Source organism: Acanthaster planci, linkage group LG10, assembly GCF_054643075.1.
Source record: "Acanthaster planci isolate LZ-2023a linkage group LG10, COTS_SCS, whole genome shotgun sequence".
NCBI lineage: Eukaryota > Metazoa > Echinodermata > Asteroidea > Valvatida > Acanthasteridae > Acanthaster > Acanthaster planci.
In genome coordinates, this window is record NC_141786.1 from 3395734 (window position 1) to 3413909 (window position 18176).

At 40.4% G+C, this 18176-nt stretch overlaps 1 protein-coding gene across 3 annotated transcripts; it reads left to right on the forward strand.

Moving 5' to 3' along the window:
* The first annotated feature begins 784 nt into the window (after positions 1–784).
* Positions 785–17241, forward strand: LOC110984328 (uncharacterized). 3 transcript variants are annotated; one of them, XM_022244382.2, is made up of 5 exons: positions 785–1091; positions 6107–6268; positions 7063–10652; positions 13568–13729; positions 15578–17241. In XM_022244382.2, exons 3-5 carry the CDS (start codon positions 10442–10444, stop codon positions 15880–15882), a joined length of 678 nt encoding a protein of 225 aa, XP_022100074.2. In that variant the 5' UTR covers positions 785–1091; positions 6107–6268; positions 7063–10441; the 3' UTR covers positions 15883–17241. The 3 variants fall into 3 exon arrangements, 2 of the variants coding, with proteins under 2 accessions (XP_022100074.2, XP_086998823.1); XR_015426895.1 differs by lacking the exons at positions 13568–13729; positions 15578–17241 and having other exon boundaries at positions 7063–9052; positions 10513–10621; XM_087142697.1 differs by lacking the exons at positions 13568–13729; positions 15578–17241 and having other exon boundaries at positions 7063–10622.
* The last annotated feature ends 935 nt before the right edge of the window (positions 17242–18176 follow it).

Sequence of the window (18176 nt, forward strand, 5' to 3'; positions counted from 1 at the left end):
TGGGCTGAATAAATGGAAAAAAATCAATAATAAATCACTTGATTACGTCATCATGACGTCATTGTTCTATGCACGTCTTTAGACAAAGATCCAAAGTTGCTAAGGGACTAAAGTGGATGGTGGAAGAAACGTATTCTAAACAAAGGGGATTTGCGTCATCATCATCAGAAGAAAAAAAATAACAAAAATAAAACAAACAAACAGAACAAAAAGAATTCCTTTTTCGCAACTTGCGAAAAAGCCAATTACTCTATACAGAGTCCAAATAAAATTTTGAATACTTTTAAATGTCTCCGAAATCAATTACAACATCCCATTTACAACCTAAAAGCAAAAGGAAATTCATTTATCAACGAGGTTACCTATGAAGGCAACATGCCCAAACCGCTATACCGCCATCATAATCATCAACCCGTGATTCCGGAGGGCAACAGAAGGTTACGATACAGTAGACATCTCTCAAGTAGCTTCTATATAGTTCAATATGTTGGCCGAAATATCACCCTTGGTAGGAGTTATTTGATGCTATTAGCTGGGTCTAGTATTATTTTGTTATGATAGCTGTGTACGTTTTCTTTGATAACACCGCTTCATATTGTTGCTTTTGTGCTAACGGCCAGCCCTAGTGTTATTTCCCAGTGGAAGGCAACATTACGACTCTGACTTAGGAGGAGCAGATCCTATTCACATATCAAGAGACGAGGAACGTATGCCCTGGTAATTATGACGTGATCCAATCATGCGCATATAGCGTACATACTTACTGAATTCACTCTCCGCTGTGCTTGGAGCGTATTGCAACATTTCAATGACCGTATCGGTACTGGCAGAAGTTGCCGCTCTCCTCTGAATTACGTACATGAAATCAAAGATTGACAGTATGCTAACGGCAAGTTATGGTTTGAGCCTCATTTTTCTGTGTTATCTGATGATAATTCTGTCTTTGAGCAGCGTCGAAGGGGCAGCATGTAGCGCCCGAGCAGTGGCCGAAGCCGGGGAGGATTTTGCCGCTCTCCGTGACAAGACTTTCACTGCATTCAGAAAAAAATGCCGATGGAGAAAAAGAGCCGAGACCGCCTTCAGTAGCGGCTGTAAGTAGCTTTGCATAATTCTTCCCAAAATAATATGTTACTCAAGAAATTTGTTAATATCAATACAGTTCCAGCTTTCTGAAGGCATTTATTCAATTTCGGCTTAAACATTCCATGTTATTTATGAAGTCGTTTTAACATCGCTTGTCGTCATTGTTCATGATTACAAAGTATCCCCTCCAAACAATGAAGATTGTCTGTGCTTTTGATAATGTTGTTTCAAAAATATTTATCGTGGGGGGACTCAAATGGTGCGACACAAAATCTGGTTACGAAAACTAAAAGCGAGAAAATTTGCTCACCGATCCACCTCAAAGTATGGAAACAGCTGGGAGGGGGAGAGGCGGTGTCGGAATGGGGCGATGTCGGAAACTTTTCAAAGAAACCTCGGATACTTCTGTAAGAAAAATCGCTCTACTTAGACCTACCCTCTTTGAAGTGAGCGCCTTGCACAATAGGTAGTTACCGTAATTCAGCATTAGCCTAGTCACAGTAGCTTTTGTGAAGAGTCAAAGTGAGATGGGTTCACCTTGCAACGATACCCCCAAACGTTTCGAACCACAATTTTGTCCAAAAGAGCTCAGAATGCAATGTATATCCAAATACACTCACCGACTCTTTGCTGTCTTGAGTGGCCAATTACACACACATACAAGAACGTAAACGCGTAAACATGAATGCAAACCTAAGTTAACTGAAGAAAATACCATAAGCTAGGCCACTGACACATCAACATCCTTGATCTTACACGACAGAACCTTAGAGAAAGTATCAAAAGGTTTGAACTGCCAAAATCATCTTTGACAAAAACAATCGTATATCCATGGAAAAAAGGCGGTGGATTAAATCCCCTTACAATTTTATGATATGAAGCTACTTTTTAAAAATCTCGATCTCACAAAATAATATTGCAACTCTCGGCTAATCACTTCGTCACTGAGTAAGATTTTTACAGACATCTTCACTAATAAAATCATAATTATGCACGCATGCGCACCAATGGCCTTGGCGGCAAGAAGTGTGAGCGGGCCACTTTGATGATCATTTACTCTCAGGTTTTCTGGCTATGTTATTTTTTTTCTTCAGAAAATCCCATTAAATAGTTTTGCTATTAGTTTCTTATCTAAGCGGAATTTTTAATGCTCTGTAAAAAGACTTCATAATCGTGAATTTTCCTGTGCGCACGAGATCACCGTTTCTTAGTATGGACCCCTTCCATCGTAAGTAGTATAAACTACAATGTTAGTGTTTTTGGAGCGAACCTGTGCATTTGTAAAAACATGTACTGATGTTTAATGTAAATGCACCGGGACTGTACCCATTCGATTGGCTCTTTTCTGCACTTGGGAAATCTGAAGAACCAGATCTCTTTCTCTTTCTGCACTTTGTCTTGTACAACCCCAAACACAACAATTGGATACCATTTCTTTTGGTAGTACTCCGAACTATGACCAAGTTCAATGGTAAGCTACGTACGTACAGTATACTAACAGCCCGCTCACACTTCTTGCCGCTAAGGCTATTTGTGCGCAAGCGTGCATAATTATGAATTTATTAGTGAAGAGGTCTATGGCAGCCATGTTGGGTTGCAAAGAAAGCATAGCATAGTTTACAGGCAATATCAACTTGAACATACTGTTGATTTATGCATGTTGCAATTGGCATGGACGGTGTTCAATGGTGATTAAATATGAGTCTGACTGGTCTAAAACGTGTAAGACCGGCTGGGCTTTCGGAAATGATATTAGCCGAACCAAAGGCGATCGGTGCATATTTTCTCACCGTTTTTACGAAGAGGCAAAGTCGCCCCTAAATCACGATATCTTTTAAAATTTCTGATTTTTCTTTTCAACTTGTATGATGCCTACAACCTGGTGTAATAATCTTTTGCCAAATCTATTGAAATCAGCGAAATCACGATGATCCCCGTAGAGCAAATTTAAAATTAACCGTACTTTCTGTTTTCACAAAGAAACAACGTTGTCTTCCTTTGGTAATATGTTAGCAGTAAAGGGCAAAATCATGGGCACAACGCTTCTGTTTTTACCGTTTTCACGAAAGACAAAGTTGACTCCGGAACTTATGGAAATGCAATAATAATTGCACCTGGCACGCGCTATAGCAAACACGTGCACGTGTACTGTCCATGCCGTTTTAATTAACGAAGAAACAAACATCACTCAAATTTTAGCGTTTTCACGAACAAAAAACGTGTTTGTTTAAAAATTAAACAAATTAAATTGATTTGTGTAAACATCAATTTGCAGTTTTTTGTCATTTGAGATCCCGGGATGTAGTATTGGATGAGTCAAAGGAATGCAATATACTTGGAAAATAAGCGTTTGTAAAAGAGACCAACTCAAATGCGATTTTCTCCAAACTAAGTTTTACTCTCCGGCGAGACTTCTGTCTATTCTTGAAAACGGTGACGATTTATTCCATTTCTTTAAATACCATTTGATTAATTTGACAAATATCCCCTGAATGATCGTACACGAACTTTACCATTTATCCGTTATGTTTGTTTTTTTCCTATTCTTATTCACCTGCCACTGCCGCCAGAAAACGACACAAAATAAGTGAAAGAGCGCAGTAAGGTGTTGCTCAGAGAGGGAGTGGCTTTTTTAGTTTCACTGGACAATTTTCTATTCAATTTCACAAGCTATTCCCTCCAAGCATGATTTGTCTTCTCCACAAACACCTCAAGACAGAGAACACACTCCGGGCTCCAGTCTAAATAATTATCGCTGTTGCTTCTGTGCCAAATAACAGACCCGGAGTTGGAGGTTTTGTTAACAGAATTCAGCAAGTTAGAAGCCGTAAATTCCAATGCTCGATGAGACCTAACAGAGAAAGTCAACAATCGGTCCTGGTAATACTGTACCTTGCTTTGGTCAAGAAGGTTACATTTGTTGGTCCTTGTAACAGTTCTAAATCACAATTCAATCATAAGGTTTTTAACATAATTCCCTCACTCAAAAATTTCCTGGGCTTCTATTACGTCGCATCAAAATAGATCTGGTCTACGGGTCAAAAATACGCCAGAGGATTCCGTTTATTATTTCTCTTATGATCTTAAATCACATTTAAAAGTGGCTAAAGCGTATTTTGTCTCTTGTACTGAATTTCTTTGAGCTTCAAAACCCATCGGCATGTGCGTGGGAGTGGGAAAAATGTAGCTTCTTTCCTAAAAATGAAATAATTTATTTCAACATTTCGCCGTTGAAATAAATTATGAATTAATTAAATTATTATTAATTACAAATCATCGAGTGCAATCTAGCACTGAAGTAGAAATACATGTACACATTTGTCATTGTTTGTTTCTACTTTTGTTACTCGCGGTTGATTTATCAACCGTTTAAGACCGACCTTGATGGAAATGAATGGGTAAAACTGTCTTTGATATTTGTGAATAAACTAAGACACTTGGCAGTGAATAGACAGACACTGCATAAAAGCGAGATTCAAAACAGCAATTTCATGTGCAGTATCTCGGTATAGTAGTATAGTATATTGTTTTCAATAGTCTGTGTTACTAATTTGAGTCCAGTCCACAGTCTGTAGTCAATGCGCTATCCAGCAACCATCCTTTTGTTACCCTAGCACACAAGTGTGTATTTGCCTGCAACTGGGGACCCCCTATTGTTCCTCTTTTGTTTGTACTTAAACTTTTTTAGAAGACCACCCATATGTTTTGTACACAGTTGTCAATCGGGGACCCTCTGTCAATCGGGGACCTTATTGTCCTCTATTGTTCAAGGTCCCCAATTGAATGCAGAAACAAACTCATTAACACACATTGAGTTCTGAGAAATTATCAAGTTCAAAGCAATTTGAGGGTAATTGACTGAATACGAAGATCGTTTAAATGGTTAGCAGAATTCTCAAGTAGTTTCATATGTGTTATAAGATTGAACTGGCTATTTTTAACGCAGGTAGTGCATGCGCATTCTAGAAACATTACGAATTTCAAATTGCTTTAGTGCAAGTTTGTAGTTACACAATTTTCTAAAATCATAGATTTCAGGTTTTAAAATAGCTTTCAATAACTGACTGATTATCTAAAAGAAAGGAAACAGCTATAAGGTCCTCAAACATGTAATTACGCAAATCTGGGCCACATGTGGCTCTTTTAAAATGTTGATTTTGTGTGTGTACATTACAACGGACCCCTAGTCTGCTTAACGATGTCCATGCAGCTGGGTCAAAGTATAATCTGCTTTATTAGGTTTTCACTTTGTCCTTTATTTATGGACCTCAAGCTTGATCAAGAGAGGGCGCTATTTTCTAAACAACAGAAGCTTCGGGTAGGTTCGAGCGACGACTACAGTTAACTATAGTTCGACTAACGCCCAAACGACGAATGGTTTGGACTATCTAGTCGGCCATTTGGGACAAGGCCCAAGGGCACAGTCGCACCACTGGTTATCAATAGCCGATTTCATTTATCATTGCAGAGCGAACCATTCGCATTAAAATAACTGTACGAGATTTCAATGACCATGTACGCTGTGAGAATCGCAGCAAACAGTGAAACGTGAGTATTAAACGATGAGATTTTAAAAAATTGACCAACAATTACACACGCGCATTGTTAAAAAGCAACTGACTACCGGTCGAACTATAGTGCGCGCCCGATCTTGCCCTCCTTTGGTTGGAACTGATCTCCGCTGGTTCACGAACTAGGAAATGCACGCGTTAGGGTCGCATCGCTACCAACAAAATGAACAATCCAAACCAATACAGTTTTTCAAAAAATGAGGATGTGCTTCTGCTCGAGGTGGATAGTTTTCACGGAGTTTCTGATGATGCATGTCTCGGATTTGGAGCGTCCGCATGGAGTGACTTCCATTAATACACAAAGAGAGAGCGCTCATTCAATAAATCAAAGAGACTGCAAAGTTAGATAATGCAGTGAAGCTGCAGATGTCACCCTAAATGTAACTTTGCAATCTCAGAGTCAACAACAGTCTGCTCGCTGAGTCTTTATGGTGTCTCCTTTTATTTTGAAGCCTGCTCGTTCACCACTGAACCCGCTATGCCGCACAGGTTCGATTTCGTCCTGCGGCCAATCATCGCGCCGTTTCGTTTGAATTTCAAGGTCAAGGCCAAAGCGGACGCCATAGTAGCTCTGGCAGGAAACGAAACGGAGGCCTCTGTCTTTGCCGAGATAGGTAATACCACCACACTTCTCTGTTTTCATTTGTGATTTAATTGTGCCTGAGGCAAAATAACTACGTTTATTTCATGTATTGTCCTCAGATTTCAAAAGGGCTTTCCATGTTTTTTACGCTTGTGTTGACTTATTACTTTTTCGCTCATAGTTGGTTTTGGTATCCACTTTTCTTAGCAAAGTAATTGGTATTATGCATACAAAATACTCCCCAAAAGTTCAGAATTTGCGGTCTTCTGTTAGAACAAAGAGGGTCATTTTTTTTCTTGGGGGGATTTTGTTTTGGGGTACCAAAGTTAATGTAATTTTTGGCCTTTCTGAGGTGTGAGGCTAAATGTTAGGGATGGTTGCATTCTTTAAGCAGATGAAGAATAAAATTAAGTCTCAAATACTGGTCCTGTCTTTACATGAACGAATACGGTTGTTCCAACGTCCACCACTGTGCCGATGCCTATTAAGATGTCCTTTTCCTTTCCTTTGTACATTGGAAGATGGCGTTTCTCTAATTTACAATTTCTTAATTATTTGAAAGTTCGAATTCAGGGGGATATGTGTTGTTAGAAGACACACTATTAGTGGTTTTGGTAATTCTCCTGTAGCACATGCTTAAATCCTTCATTTCTTTCGACTAAGCAGTTTTGCTTTCATGACTTAATTCTACGTCTCAATTTTGCTCTTAAAATCTCCAAACACTAGGTAAACTTTATTCTTCTGGGTTAAATTGTGGACTTCAATCACGTCCCGTTCGCATACCGACCTTGTACTTTGTGAGTAAATATACTTCTCTGTTTGTAGGAATCGGCGGCTGGTCAAATTCCAAATCATCAATTAGAGCCTGCTATTCACAGATATGCCAAAAATTGCTCGGAGACGATGCTGTACACGATGAGACAGGCATCATCAGTGACGTGGAAAGTCGGCCTTTCTGGATCGAGTACAAAGGGGGCGTGGTGACTGTCGGCAAGGGGGGACAGACGGAAGCTTTCATGGAGTGGGACGCTAAGGCGTACCACATGAAATCACCCGTACCTGTGCACGTTGGAATTTCTACCTATCACATCAACCGTGGCAACTGGACATTTTACCAGTTTTGCCCATAAATTTGCAAACTCATAAAGGCCATGCATTAGTACATGTGTCTCGTTACCGTTCCTTAGATAAAATAGGCCTCATTATTATCGAACAACCATTGTACAAAGTTGATTAGTAAGTCAGCGCTAAGGTGAAAGGAAATATAATTTCATTAAAGACCAAATACGTTTTTTCATTCGTAAAGTAATCGGTCTTAATGGTTCCTCCCTCCCCCTGCAAAAAAGAAGAAACTATAGAGAGAAATTACAGCGAGGGCCATCAGCTGACATATTCACATGCACCTTCTACAATTTCTTTAAGATCATGGAAAAATGAGTTCAGTAAGAGAACGATTCATTTTAACTGCTGAATGAAATGATCCATGTTGCTCAATGCGACGTATGAATAAGGGGCACCCCGTGTTAATCCCATAGTTCTCATTAATTTTAAAAATAAATTCTACATTTACCCATAAAAGAATTCATTGTATTGCAGACTTATCTAGCATCTTCGTAGCAACAGTCTCGTAAAGCACGTAGACTATGGGTTTCCTAACCTAGGGCGAAACAGGGGGGGGGGCAACGGGGACCACGCCCCCCCAAGATGACGATTTCCTTTTTTAATCAGTGAGAGTGAAGTTATTATTTTGCTTACAGGCAGGTCGTTTTGTGTGGAAAGTTTGTTCAGGAAATCGTTTCAGAGAAGCTGCAAATATGCACCGGGGACGCTGCTTGCCGCCCCCTACCAATTTAGGTTTTGGATCCGGCCTTGCTTCCAACACGCCTGTCAAAGGACTATTGTGTACCTTTTTCGGGTTTGGAGGGTCTAGCCATTCTGGGCAACTTTCACAAATGCGGCTTTCCTTCTACAATAACGCAGCAAAACCGCCCTAATTCCACAACCATGCAACTGGTCTATTCTTTCGTCCGACCAACAGCGGCTCCACCGTGGATCTTCACAGGTACCCTTTGCCAGCTGACCGGCAACGCGGCTGCAATATGATTCAAATCAACAGACCCACTGCAGTCTGCCGTGATACGCACTGATGATATTTGTTATTTCAAAATAGCAAAGTCATTCGGGAACAAAGCACGCGCACGTAAACTTTAAGACCAACAAGGTGATCTCGCCACTGGTGTCTCTCCTCATTGAATCTGATGGAGCAGTTGTTACGGAGGCTCATGCCTTCCTCACCTTTTCCCAGTTACTCCATTAAGTGCTTTCCTAGTTTTGCTGTCGAACCATGGGCAGGCTGCTATACACAAGAAACCATATCAGGAAAGCACAATCCACGCTGGCATTTTTGTTACATTAAAAGAAAACGTTATCGACCACTAACCAGGTGGGGGGCATTTGGAAGTCCCGATTTACACGATAAGCGAGAAATTTAACCTGGCAGGCAGGCGCAGCTGTGCAAAGCTGACCTATAAAAATCGATTGTGCGCCATATTGAGTATCAATCATTTGACAGTTCTGGCAACATACCTGCAGACACAAAGTTTGGTGTCGTGCACATCTCCAGCATTTACCCTCTTCTGAAATTACGTTTGCAAGAGATATTTCTTTGACTCCATGGTGAACTCAGAGAATATGATGCAAAGGGTGGTTGCCTACCGAGTTAATTGCTGGCTCAGAGCCTAGCTGCACGTGCAACGAGGCCCTAGTGGGTTTGCAATGCATGTTACTGTCGTCCTCAGAGGTGTCCGATCGACAGGTGAGCTGTCATGTCCATGTATTTCCCTTTTGAATTAAATGAATTCACGGTCTACCGGCAAAATGTTCGTCTTTCGCTCATCATTTCTGTGTAATTTCCATTTGCTTTAAATTGGGATTAACATTAGAGGACGACTTCAAGATATGGCTGGCGGCAATACTTCATTAATGAGGATCCGTTCAATAGCAATAAACCTTTAGGCATGGAAGTTGGATGCCCATTCTGACGTCTGCCCCCTCCTCAATTTAATAATGTCCTATGATGATGACTTCAGTTCAGTAACATCACAATTTCTCATACCTGTGGATTTATTGCATTTCCATACATTCCCAGGATCACGAGTAACCAAAGCTTCGGCCAATAAACTTTGTTTGCTCCGTGCGTTCTAAAGTAGAAAAATTCATTTTGGGAACCGCATGCCAATTCATTGTGTGTCCATGTTCCTGGATAGGGTTTTTACACTTAATTTTTTTCTTCCTCATGAAAGGTTGTACTACTGTTTCTGGGGCTTTTAAATGCTAAATATAGTAACGGGAATGCTTGAATATACAGCTCTGAAAATGTTTCAACTTTTTCGAACTTTAGAAGATAATTATGCAAAGGCACAATTTGATGGATATATGTTATCTATTATCAGAAGAGATTAATAACAATTTCATCCGTTTAGTTATTCATTGCTATGGTGGAACAGAACGGTACGCTCACAGAAAACTGTTTTTATTGTATTTAGTCAATCAGGATGAAAATGCCTTCAAAAATATGAATAATGCATGTAATTGTTCAGTTTAGTTGTAATTGTTGAGTTGCAGATTGGAATAACAAATTAAAATCGATGTACTGCAAGTCGGTAAAGTTACTGAAGGAATTAAAATCAGTTAAGGACTAATTTCAATGATGGACTAATCTGTTACCGGTAGTTGTCAATTGACAAATAAACATCGTCATGTAAAAGGATATGACAAATTGATTTTACAGGACAAAGTCTTTGACAAAATAGTGTAGATACTGTCACTAATCGAAATTTACCTAGGGTTTGATTTCTGTTTGCTTGACGATTTTTGCTTGCCAGGTTTCCGGGACTCGCCTTACTGAAAAGCACGCGACATGAATGGATACCATTTTTGCAGTCAGCCTGCGTTTTGTCTGCACGACTCTGTTTAACCAATGGGGTGCTTCTGGTCAAGGCAAATACACATTTCATAGCGAGAAACGCACCGTTACTGTCAGGGTAACTGAAGGGAATGTATACTGGCGATCCATACATCAAATGAATTGACTCCCCTCTGTGCTTGGAGCATATTGCAACATTTCAATGACCGTATCGATACTGGCAGAAGTTGCCGCTCTCCTCTAAATTGCTTAGCTAATACTAAACATTCACAGTATACAATGCTACCGCCAAGTTATGTTTTGAGCGTCGTTTTTCTATGTTGTCTGATGATAATTCTGTTTTTAAGCAGCGTCGAAGGGGCAGCATGTAGCGTCCGAGTAGTGGCCGAGGCCAGAGAGGATTTTGTCGCTCTACGAGACAAGACTTTTACTGCCTTTAGAAAGGAATGCCGTGGGAAGAACGGAGTCGAGCGAACATCAGATTGCAGTTGTAAGTAGTTAAACCCAAATCTTCCCAAATTTGTTGGTATTAGCACAGTTCCAGCTTTTCAATAGGTCCTAGTTCCATTCATGGCTCGCTGGGTCTATGTCAAATATACTGCCAAACAGAATTTGTGACATCTTTTGTCAATGTTATATTAGAGTTTCCCACAAATAGTAAAGATTGTCCATGCGTTCCGTGATGTTTCGGAAAGATATTTATTGGGGGGGTCTTGGCTCAAATTGCATAACGCAACCTTCTCCCTAAACTTAGCATGAGAAAACTTTGCTGTCTAATCTGCCATAAGAATATGGAAACAACTGTGGCAGAAAAACGAAATGGGTGGGGAGAAGAGGCAGTTTCATAAGACAAATTTCAAGAATACTCGCGCTGTTTATCCTGTATGAAGTGTGCCGTGCAATTAATAATAACCCGTAATTACACACTACTACTTTATCCGTTAAACTGAATTGATAGTCCTTTTGGTACCAACTCGCCGTGAAGGCTGTGCCAGTTTATACGTGTTTGACGAGAGGCACGCTGAGTACGCGCAACAAATTTATCCGGTAAGTGACTTCGTCACAAAGGCGGACGCGCCACGATTTGCAGGCTTCCATTGGACGATCGCTGACGTTGCTCGTTAACTTCCGGTTCCATGGTCCCATGTAAACGGCGATCAATGCATGTAACTCTATGTGCAGTGTATCTGCAGTTGGCGTGGTTTAAACTGAAGTGACGTCACACTTACGAACCGGATTCCGGAACGTATTGTCTTTGCGTACGCGCAGAACGCGTGCAAGAACTTGGTTGTAACCATCTGCCTTTCTTTCGCCAATTAGGGTTGCACTTCAGCTCAGGGCGGATTCACAGTTGTAACAGAGGCTGAGTTCGGGCGGCTTGTTCTCGTATGTTCACGACCAGCTCGATTTGTTATTCTTGATTCAGCCGCTCGAACGCTGGGAACGTACAACGGGTTATCGCTGGTAGTTTAATAGTGACAAGTAACATGCAACATGTTACGTTATTCGAGAGTTAATGTTCAGAAAAATGGGCTGAATTCTTTTGTGTTAAAACTGGAACATTCATTTCTGTGTTATGAAGAATAATTAATGATACTTTTTTTCAAAATTTCCTATTGTCTCTGGCTTTGTAAGCCATTGCTCTACTTTTTGCCATGTTTGCAGCTGTTCAAAAATCAAAATCTCGAGAGTTTTTTCTGTGTGTTCCTGTAAAACCCCGACGAGGAAGTGGTGTGCGATCCTGTTCAGAAAACAGTGTTCTTGAGTCGTGTTCCCACCGTTCGAGCGCGAGAACAAGAAACCCATGTCAAGAACAGGCCGCCCGAACTCGACCAAAGTGAGAGGGGTTCACCTGTAAGGTGACAGTTGCCCCAACGTTTAAAGCATCGTTGAGCAGAATCTGCTCAAAACAGCTTAAAATACAGTGTATATCCTAATACATTCTCTAACTCTTGCTATCCAAAGCGGTCATTAAATTAGACACAAATTTCATTAACGTCACTATCGGAAGTTTTGAAGGAAAGTTAACAAGATAGTAAACAAACCTTCTAAACTTTACAATATGTAACGACTTTTTACAAGTTCCGATCTCACAGTGATAATATTGCAACTTTTTGACTACGTCTCTGAGCAAGACTTCATTGGCAGACATGTTGGACTGTACAGGAACCATACACGTTGTTTGAATAAGAACCTGTTGACAAAACAGACCAGGAAATATGTACCACAAAAGAAGGGACTAGAATTGTAGTCGAAAGTGTGCGATTAGACCAACTTTACACTGTTTTAGTGGCATGTTGTTCTTCAACAAACCAATAAAAAAAAATAAAATTCAAGAATTTAAAAATAAGTAAAATAAGAAAATAAACTATTTAGGCGAATACCCAAAATTGAAAAGTCTCCAACAGTGAGCTTTCTTCCTCAAACACGGACAAAACCACACACAACAAAATGTAAAATAGTCACCGAAATACAAAATGACAAAATTTGAATATGAAGTTGACTAGGACATGTTTGAAAGGTCTACATTACTAAGAATGAAATATCTGGTACATATGTATAAGATCGTCTGGGCTTTGGGATTTGATGATGACCCAAAGAAATTTTTATTCCAGTTGTTAAAAAAAACTGTTTAATCCAGCAACCCTCCAAAATATTCGTACTTAAACTTCGATAAGAGAGTTGTTTCACTGTGCGATGAGAGAATTGTTTTACTGCGCGGTAAGCGTAGTTTCACTGCGCGATGAGAGTTGTTTGGCAGCCCATAGAGAGCTGTTCAGCAGCGCAGTGACTCTTGGTCAAAGGCGCAGTTAGTTTTCTTAAGGTTGCACTACACTAATACGAGCTCGTACATAACAGCGCATTCCACCTAGGAGAAATTACGCCGCCTAGTGACGCCCAGAAAAATTATGGCCTCAGGTACCTGAAACAGACTTTTTGCATCGCATGTTTTGTATTTTATATCTATAAATAGTCTAATTCACTCACCACCCATGCCCGTCCTACCTACTTTCCCCCTTCCAAGTTCAGACATGCTCCTTTCTATACATGGTCATGTTATTCGTTTTTACGGTCTTATGCATGTTTGCTATGTCATCATGCCATGTGCTATATGATAGTTGTAGGTTGGATTACTTTTTAATTATTTTATGTATGTATCAATTTCATGGAATTTTCTCGTTTTGATTTTTGTCAATGCCATTTTAATTCAGCCGTATGGCTGCGAGAATATGGATAATTAAATAAAGCGTAAACCATGAATAAATAATGGATAATTATGAATTCATGAAATAACATCGCATAATCACATAAAAACAGCAATGTCGTGTGGAATATATCAATTTAAATGTATTGTTTTCAATAGTCTGCTTTGAGTCATTAATTCGTTTCTTGTTTATGCTGTAGCCTGCTCGTTCAGCACTGAGCCGGCCAGCCCACCTAGGTTTGATTTCGTCCTGCGGCCAATCATCCCGCCGTTTCGTTTGGAATTCACGGTCAAGGCAAACGCGGACGCCTTGGTAGCTCTGGCAGAAAGCCAAACAAAAGGGTCCATCTTTGCCGAGATAGGTAATATTTATGCACTTTGTTGATTGTAAGCTTGTTTTATTTCAGAAGCTTGTCTTGGGCAATTTTTAAAATTTTTTCTCCTTATTATCAATCGTTTAACTTTTTGATACATGAATTGTTAGTATTGTTTTGGAATTTTTCTAAATTGTTGCATGTATAAATATATATATCCATATCTATATATATCTATATATATATCTATATCTACATACATAGTCTTATAATTTGCTGGTTGATCTTTTATTTCTAACAAACCGTAATGAAATTAAATGAAGAGAAGTATGTCAAAGTAGTCCCTTCCACTTAACATTTATAACCAACACAGTTCCCTTATCTAGCATAAGGAAAAGATTCCTTTATATCGTGCATTAAAAGATTGCATTTCTCTTATCTGTAATATTATTGTCCAACAAGTTCGAAATTTAGGGGTTTTTGTATTTCTGTGCCGCTTGTGGTTTTGGGAGTGCGACCGCTACATCCTCCCCCTCTAAAGCCCCCCCCTTCTGTCTGGTTACGCTATACTGGGTAAATCCTGTACTTCAGGGTTAGATTTTGGATTTCACTCACCCTCTATGGTGGCCCGTCGAAAAATGCGACGCCGGCTGAAAAATGTGACGCCGGATGGCACATATGGAACACCATACCCTCCTATCACACATTGACCTTGCACTTTGCGAGAAAATATTGTAACGACAACCTATCAGAGGCCAACCGCCAGTAAGGGGGAACGAGCTACATGTAAGTTTAATTTAATGGTGAAAAATGGAACAACAATGAAAATATAAAAACGAAATCCACGTACCTTATATCAACAATAACTAGTTGAACGGGCGCTTCTTCACCTACAAAAGGAAATGATTAGAGCACAGAGGAAGGGCTCATTAGGTTATAAATTGGAGGAAATTACACGTGGTGTATAAAAGAAATAAACAGAACATAGATGTACATATAGTTACTGCGCAGACCATTGAACCACTTCCAAAAAATAAAGAAAGAAAGAGAGAAAGAAATGGTCCTGGTGGTGTAAAGAAACACAAACTAAGACATTTCAAATAACAAGAGATGCATAGAAACATGGGTAGGCACCAATGTGCTGAAAATGTGAGACCAAATTACACATCACCTTCCACTACCACACCCTGACCGCAAGTCCACTCACTCAACAATGCCGCAGTCACCTTTACCGCTTGCAGTGAAAGGTGTTCAAAAAGAACGTAGCACAACTGCTTATAAAACAAAAGCCAGAAAGGAATTCTTAAGACTGCAGCGAGCAACCCAGACTAGCATTTATGAACCCACTGAACCAGGCCAGTACTCTACAGTTAGATTAAAGACAAAAGGTTAATGAACAAAAGGGGCCCTGCCGTTCCATGGCCATAACTGTATAGAGGGATTTCACATCAGCGCCGTCTGCGCATATCCGCATCGTAATTGAGGCTCTCTGTGTTGTACTTCCCCGCGTGCGCCCCCGGAGTCGACACAGTACATACAGTATCCGGTTCGTAAGTGTGACGCCACTTCAGTTTAAACCACGCCCACTGCACTTTTGATTTTACGTGTCGTGACATCCTGAAAGACTCTTCCACCAAAATTTGAAGCCTAAAAAGTCTGAATTTAGCATACCTTTATGTACTTTGTGTCGACTCCTTACTTTCAATCGTCTGATGGTATTAAGAATTGAAACTGACACATACAGCCTCGTTTTGAAAGCGGAAGCGCGCAGATCGACGCTAAAAGCGTCGTATTGGGGTCCCTCTATATATAACCCGCTTTAAAGGAGCAACTGCTTGTTATTAAAAAGAAAGTAATAGACTCAACTTCTGTTACAATATACTTCTTTCTTTGTAGGAATCGGCGGCTGGTCAAATTCCAAATCATCAATTAGAGCCTGCTATTCACAGATATGCCCAGCATTGCTCGGAGGCGATGCTGTACACGATGAGACAGGCATCATCAGTGACGTGGAAAGTCGACCCTTCTGGGTCGAGTACAAAGGGGGCGTGGTGACTGTCGGCAAGGGGGGACAGACGGAAGCTTTCATGGAGTGGGACGCTAAGGCGTACCACATGAAATCACCCGTTCCTGTGCACGTTGGAATTTCTACCTTCCGCTTTCGCCATGGCAGTTGGACATTTTACCAGTTTTGTCCATAATTTTTGCTTATTTAAATGAAGCAATTGTGCCGTTTCATTTTGGTCACCTCGGTTTGCTTGTTCTGTGCTAAATGTTTGGTATTTTATTACTTTAATTTCATTTCTGACTATTGTTAGACTGTCAAACCATTCATTCATGCATTTAGTTGTAAATTTGAACGTGAAAATGGACAGGCCTGGATGGAGGCAAAGGCACTACAAGCTCTGATTATCATTAGAGCATTGTTTTTCATGCGAGATAGCGGGACTCAGTAGGAATTCACTTGGAGCTCGGTGTGATATGACGACCGCACGCGCACAATGCTCTTACGCGCATGAATTCAAAAGCGCCGCGTTCATGTATCCATTATTTCCAAAAATGGCTTCCAGTGATTCGAGGTCTGTGCCCCTGTCTCTCCTCAGAAAATAGAGGAGGAAAATGTCTAGTGGTAGACAGCCCTTTTCAGTGTTAGCCACTGACTCTGTGCGACTTCTCGTCCGTACCTGTCTGTATAGAGATTAGTGGAGCATTCGAGTAGCTTCCAAGGACAACCCTGACCTAACAATGGTCGTAGTTCGCAAGTGAGACTTTGGGGACAAGGTTGAACCCGAGTCAGCATCTGAGAAGCTACTGAAATGCACCCTAATGACTGTTTTTATTCCAAATGTTTTATTTGGTTTATTTACTCCGAGCCATACAAAACTTTCCGTTGGAAACATAATTGCGTGGGCGTCAAGGAAAATTCACAATTTGTTAGGGATCACCAGTGTCTGCCTTTACAACTCTATTCTTTGGTTTTTAGTTATTTTCATAGTTTTTCGAAGTGTCTGTCAGTATTTTCCTCGATTTCGGCGACTATTCTTCTGAATGAGTTACAATATTTAGAATAAAAATATTCATTTCCCGGGAAAACAGACATTTCCTAAGTACGCATAGGTCCTTCAGCGACTACATCTGATCACTATGGTAACTTGTAAATTGAACCCCGCAGAAACACACGTATATATCGATTGAGCGTTTGTCGTGCAGCGCCGAGTTTTAATGGCCTTTGGAATTTTCATGCCTTGAATTCGTGATTGGATGTTAAGCAAGCAATCAATTGCAGGTACGCACTAAGAACTGAAGAAATGTCCCGGCCAGGGTTCGATTCAGTCTTTTTCAGGCCCAGGCCACACTCTGAACATCTGACAAAAGAAGCACAGTGTACCCACAAAAGACCCTCATTGTTAGTGCACTGTGTTTCTTTTGTAAATTTTTTGAGTACCATTAGTGTTTTCCAGGCCCTACTCCGTCTCGGGCAGAAAAAAAAGTCAAAGCTTTGTTACGCTGGAGCCTTGGATTTCACGTTGAAGCTAAGCTGAACTAATAATCTGTATCCCCTGACTAGTTTGAAGCTTTTCCTAAATAAAAAAAAAAATTCCTCAGCGCAAAAGGAGAGGCACAACTCCGTAGGCCTAAATTATTTCTGTACCCTAAATGTTTCTGGGGGGCTGGTACAGTTTGACATTTGCGACATGAACCGCAAAAGGTCACATCAATATGCATAAGCATAATAATTATGATCATGTTGATATTAATTGGAATCAGGTGTAGGGTAAAATGCATGACAGAAGATGACATTTTGTATGGGCATAGCATATGGTCAGAAAGTATGGTACAAGATGATCTTGTGTGTGGGATGAACATCAATATGAAATTGTACAGGGTCAGACAACGTGGCACAATTTGACACGTCCTATGAAATGATTCTGCAATCATTTCATAGTACAGGATGAAAACAGGATTAAATAGGACGATAAAAATAGACAATTGAGTCATAAGTGTTGTGATGTCACGGAAAAATACAAACTGGCTTACAGGGAGGTTCCGCAGTAAATGAGGAGTAGGAAGCGATAACCCCCAAACAAAGGGCCTTACGCACCGTCTGATAATGATACGGACAATGAACAGTATGTAGTAAGTGATCCTTGTCAGCGGACTATTGTGTTAATGATCATAATTATTGTGTACTCAGCAGACATATTTCTGGCCTATTTGCGTGGGTGCGCCCATAGTGGACCGCTTCGACGCAATTACGTCATTTGTCAATCTGCGCATGAGCCTCGTTCTCTGGCCCGGCTACTGCCCCAGAATACAGGACGCGTCCAGAGCATTTTTGCTGTTCATCTCAAGCACGTCGTTCACAGAAGAATCCATTTTCCAAATGGATAAAACCTCGGAGATATGTTTTCATAACTTGTTCGTTATATTTATCATCATAAAGTAACATAAATTCATCATCATCCAACATTTCACCAAAATAACCAAAAACGAA

What these genes read in the sequence shown, in the direction of transcription:
- LOC110984328 (XM_087142697.1), top strand. Translation starts at nt 860, where the DNA reads ATGAAATCAAAGATTGACAGTATGCTAACGGCAAGTTATGGTTTGAGC. An exon ending in GACCGCCTTCAGTAGCGGCT is followed by an intron (nt 1,092 to 6,106) that starts GTAAGTAGCTTT and finishes TTTATTTTGAAG; the next exon opens with CCTGCTCGTTCACCACTGAA. An exon ending in CTCTGTCTTTGCCGAGATAG is followed by an intron (nt 6,269 to 7,062) that starts GTAATACCACCA and finishes CTCTGTTTGTAG; the next exon opens with GAATCGGCGGCTGGTCAAAT.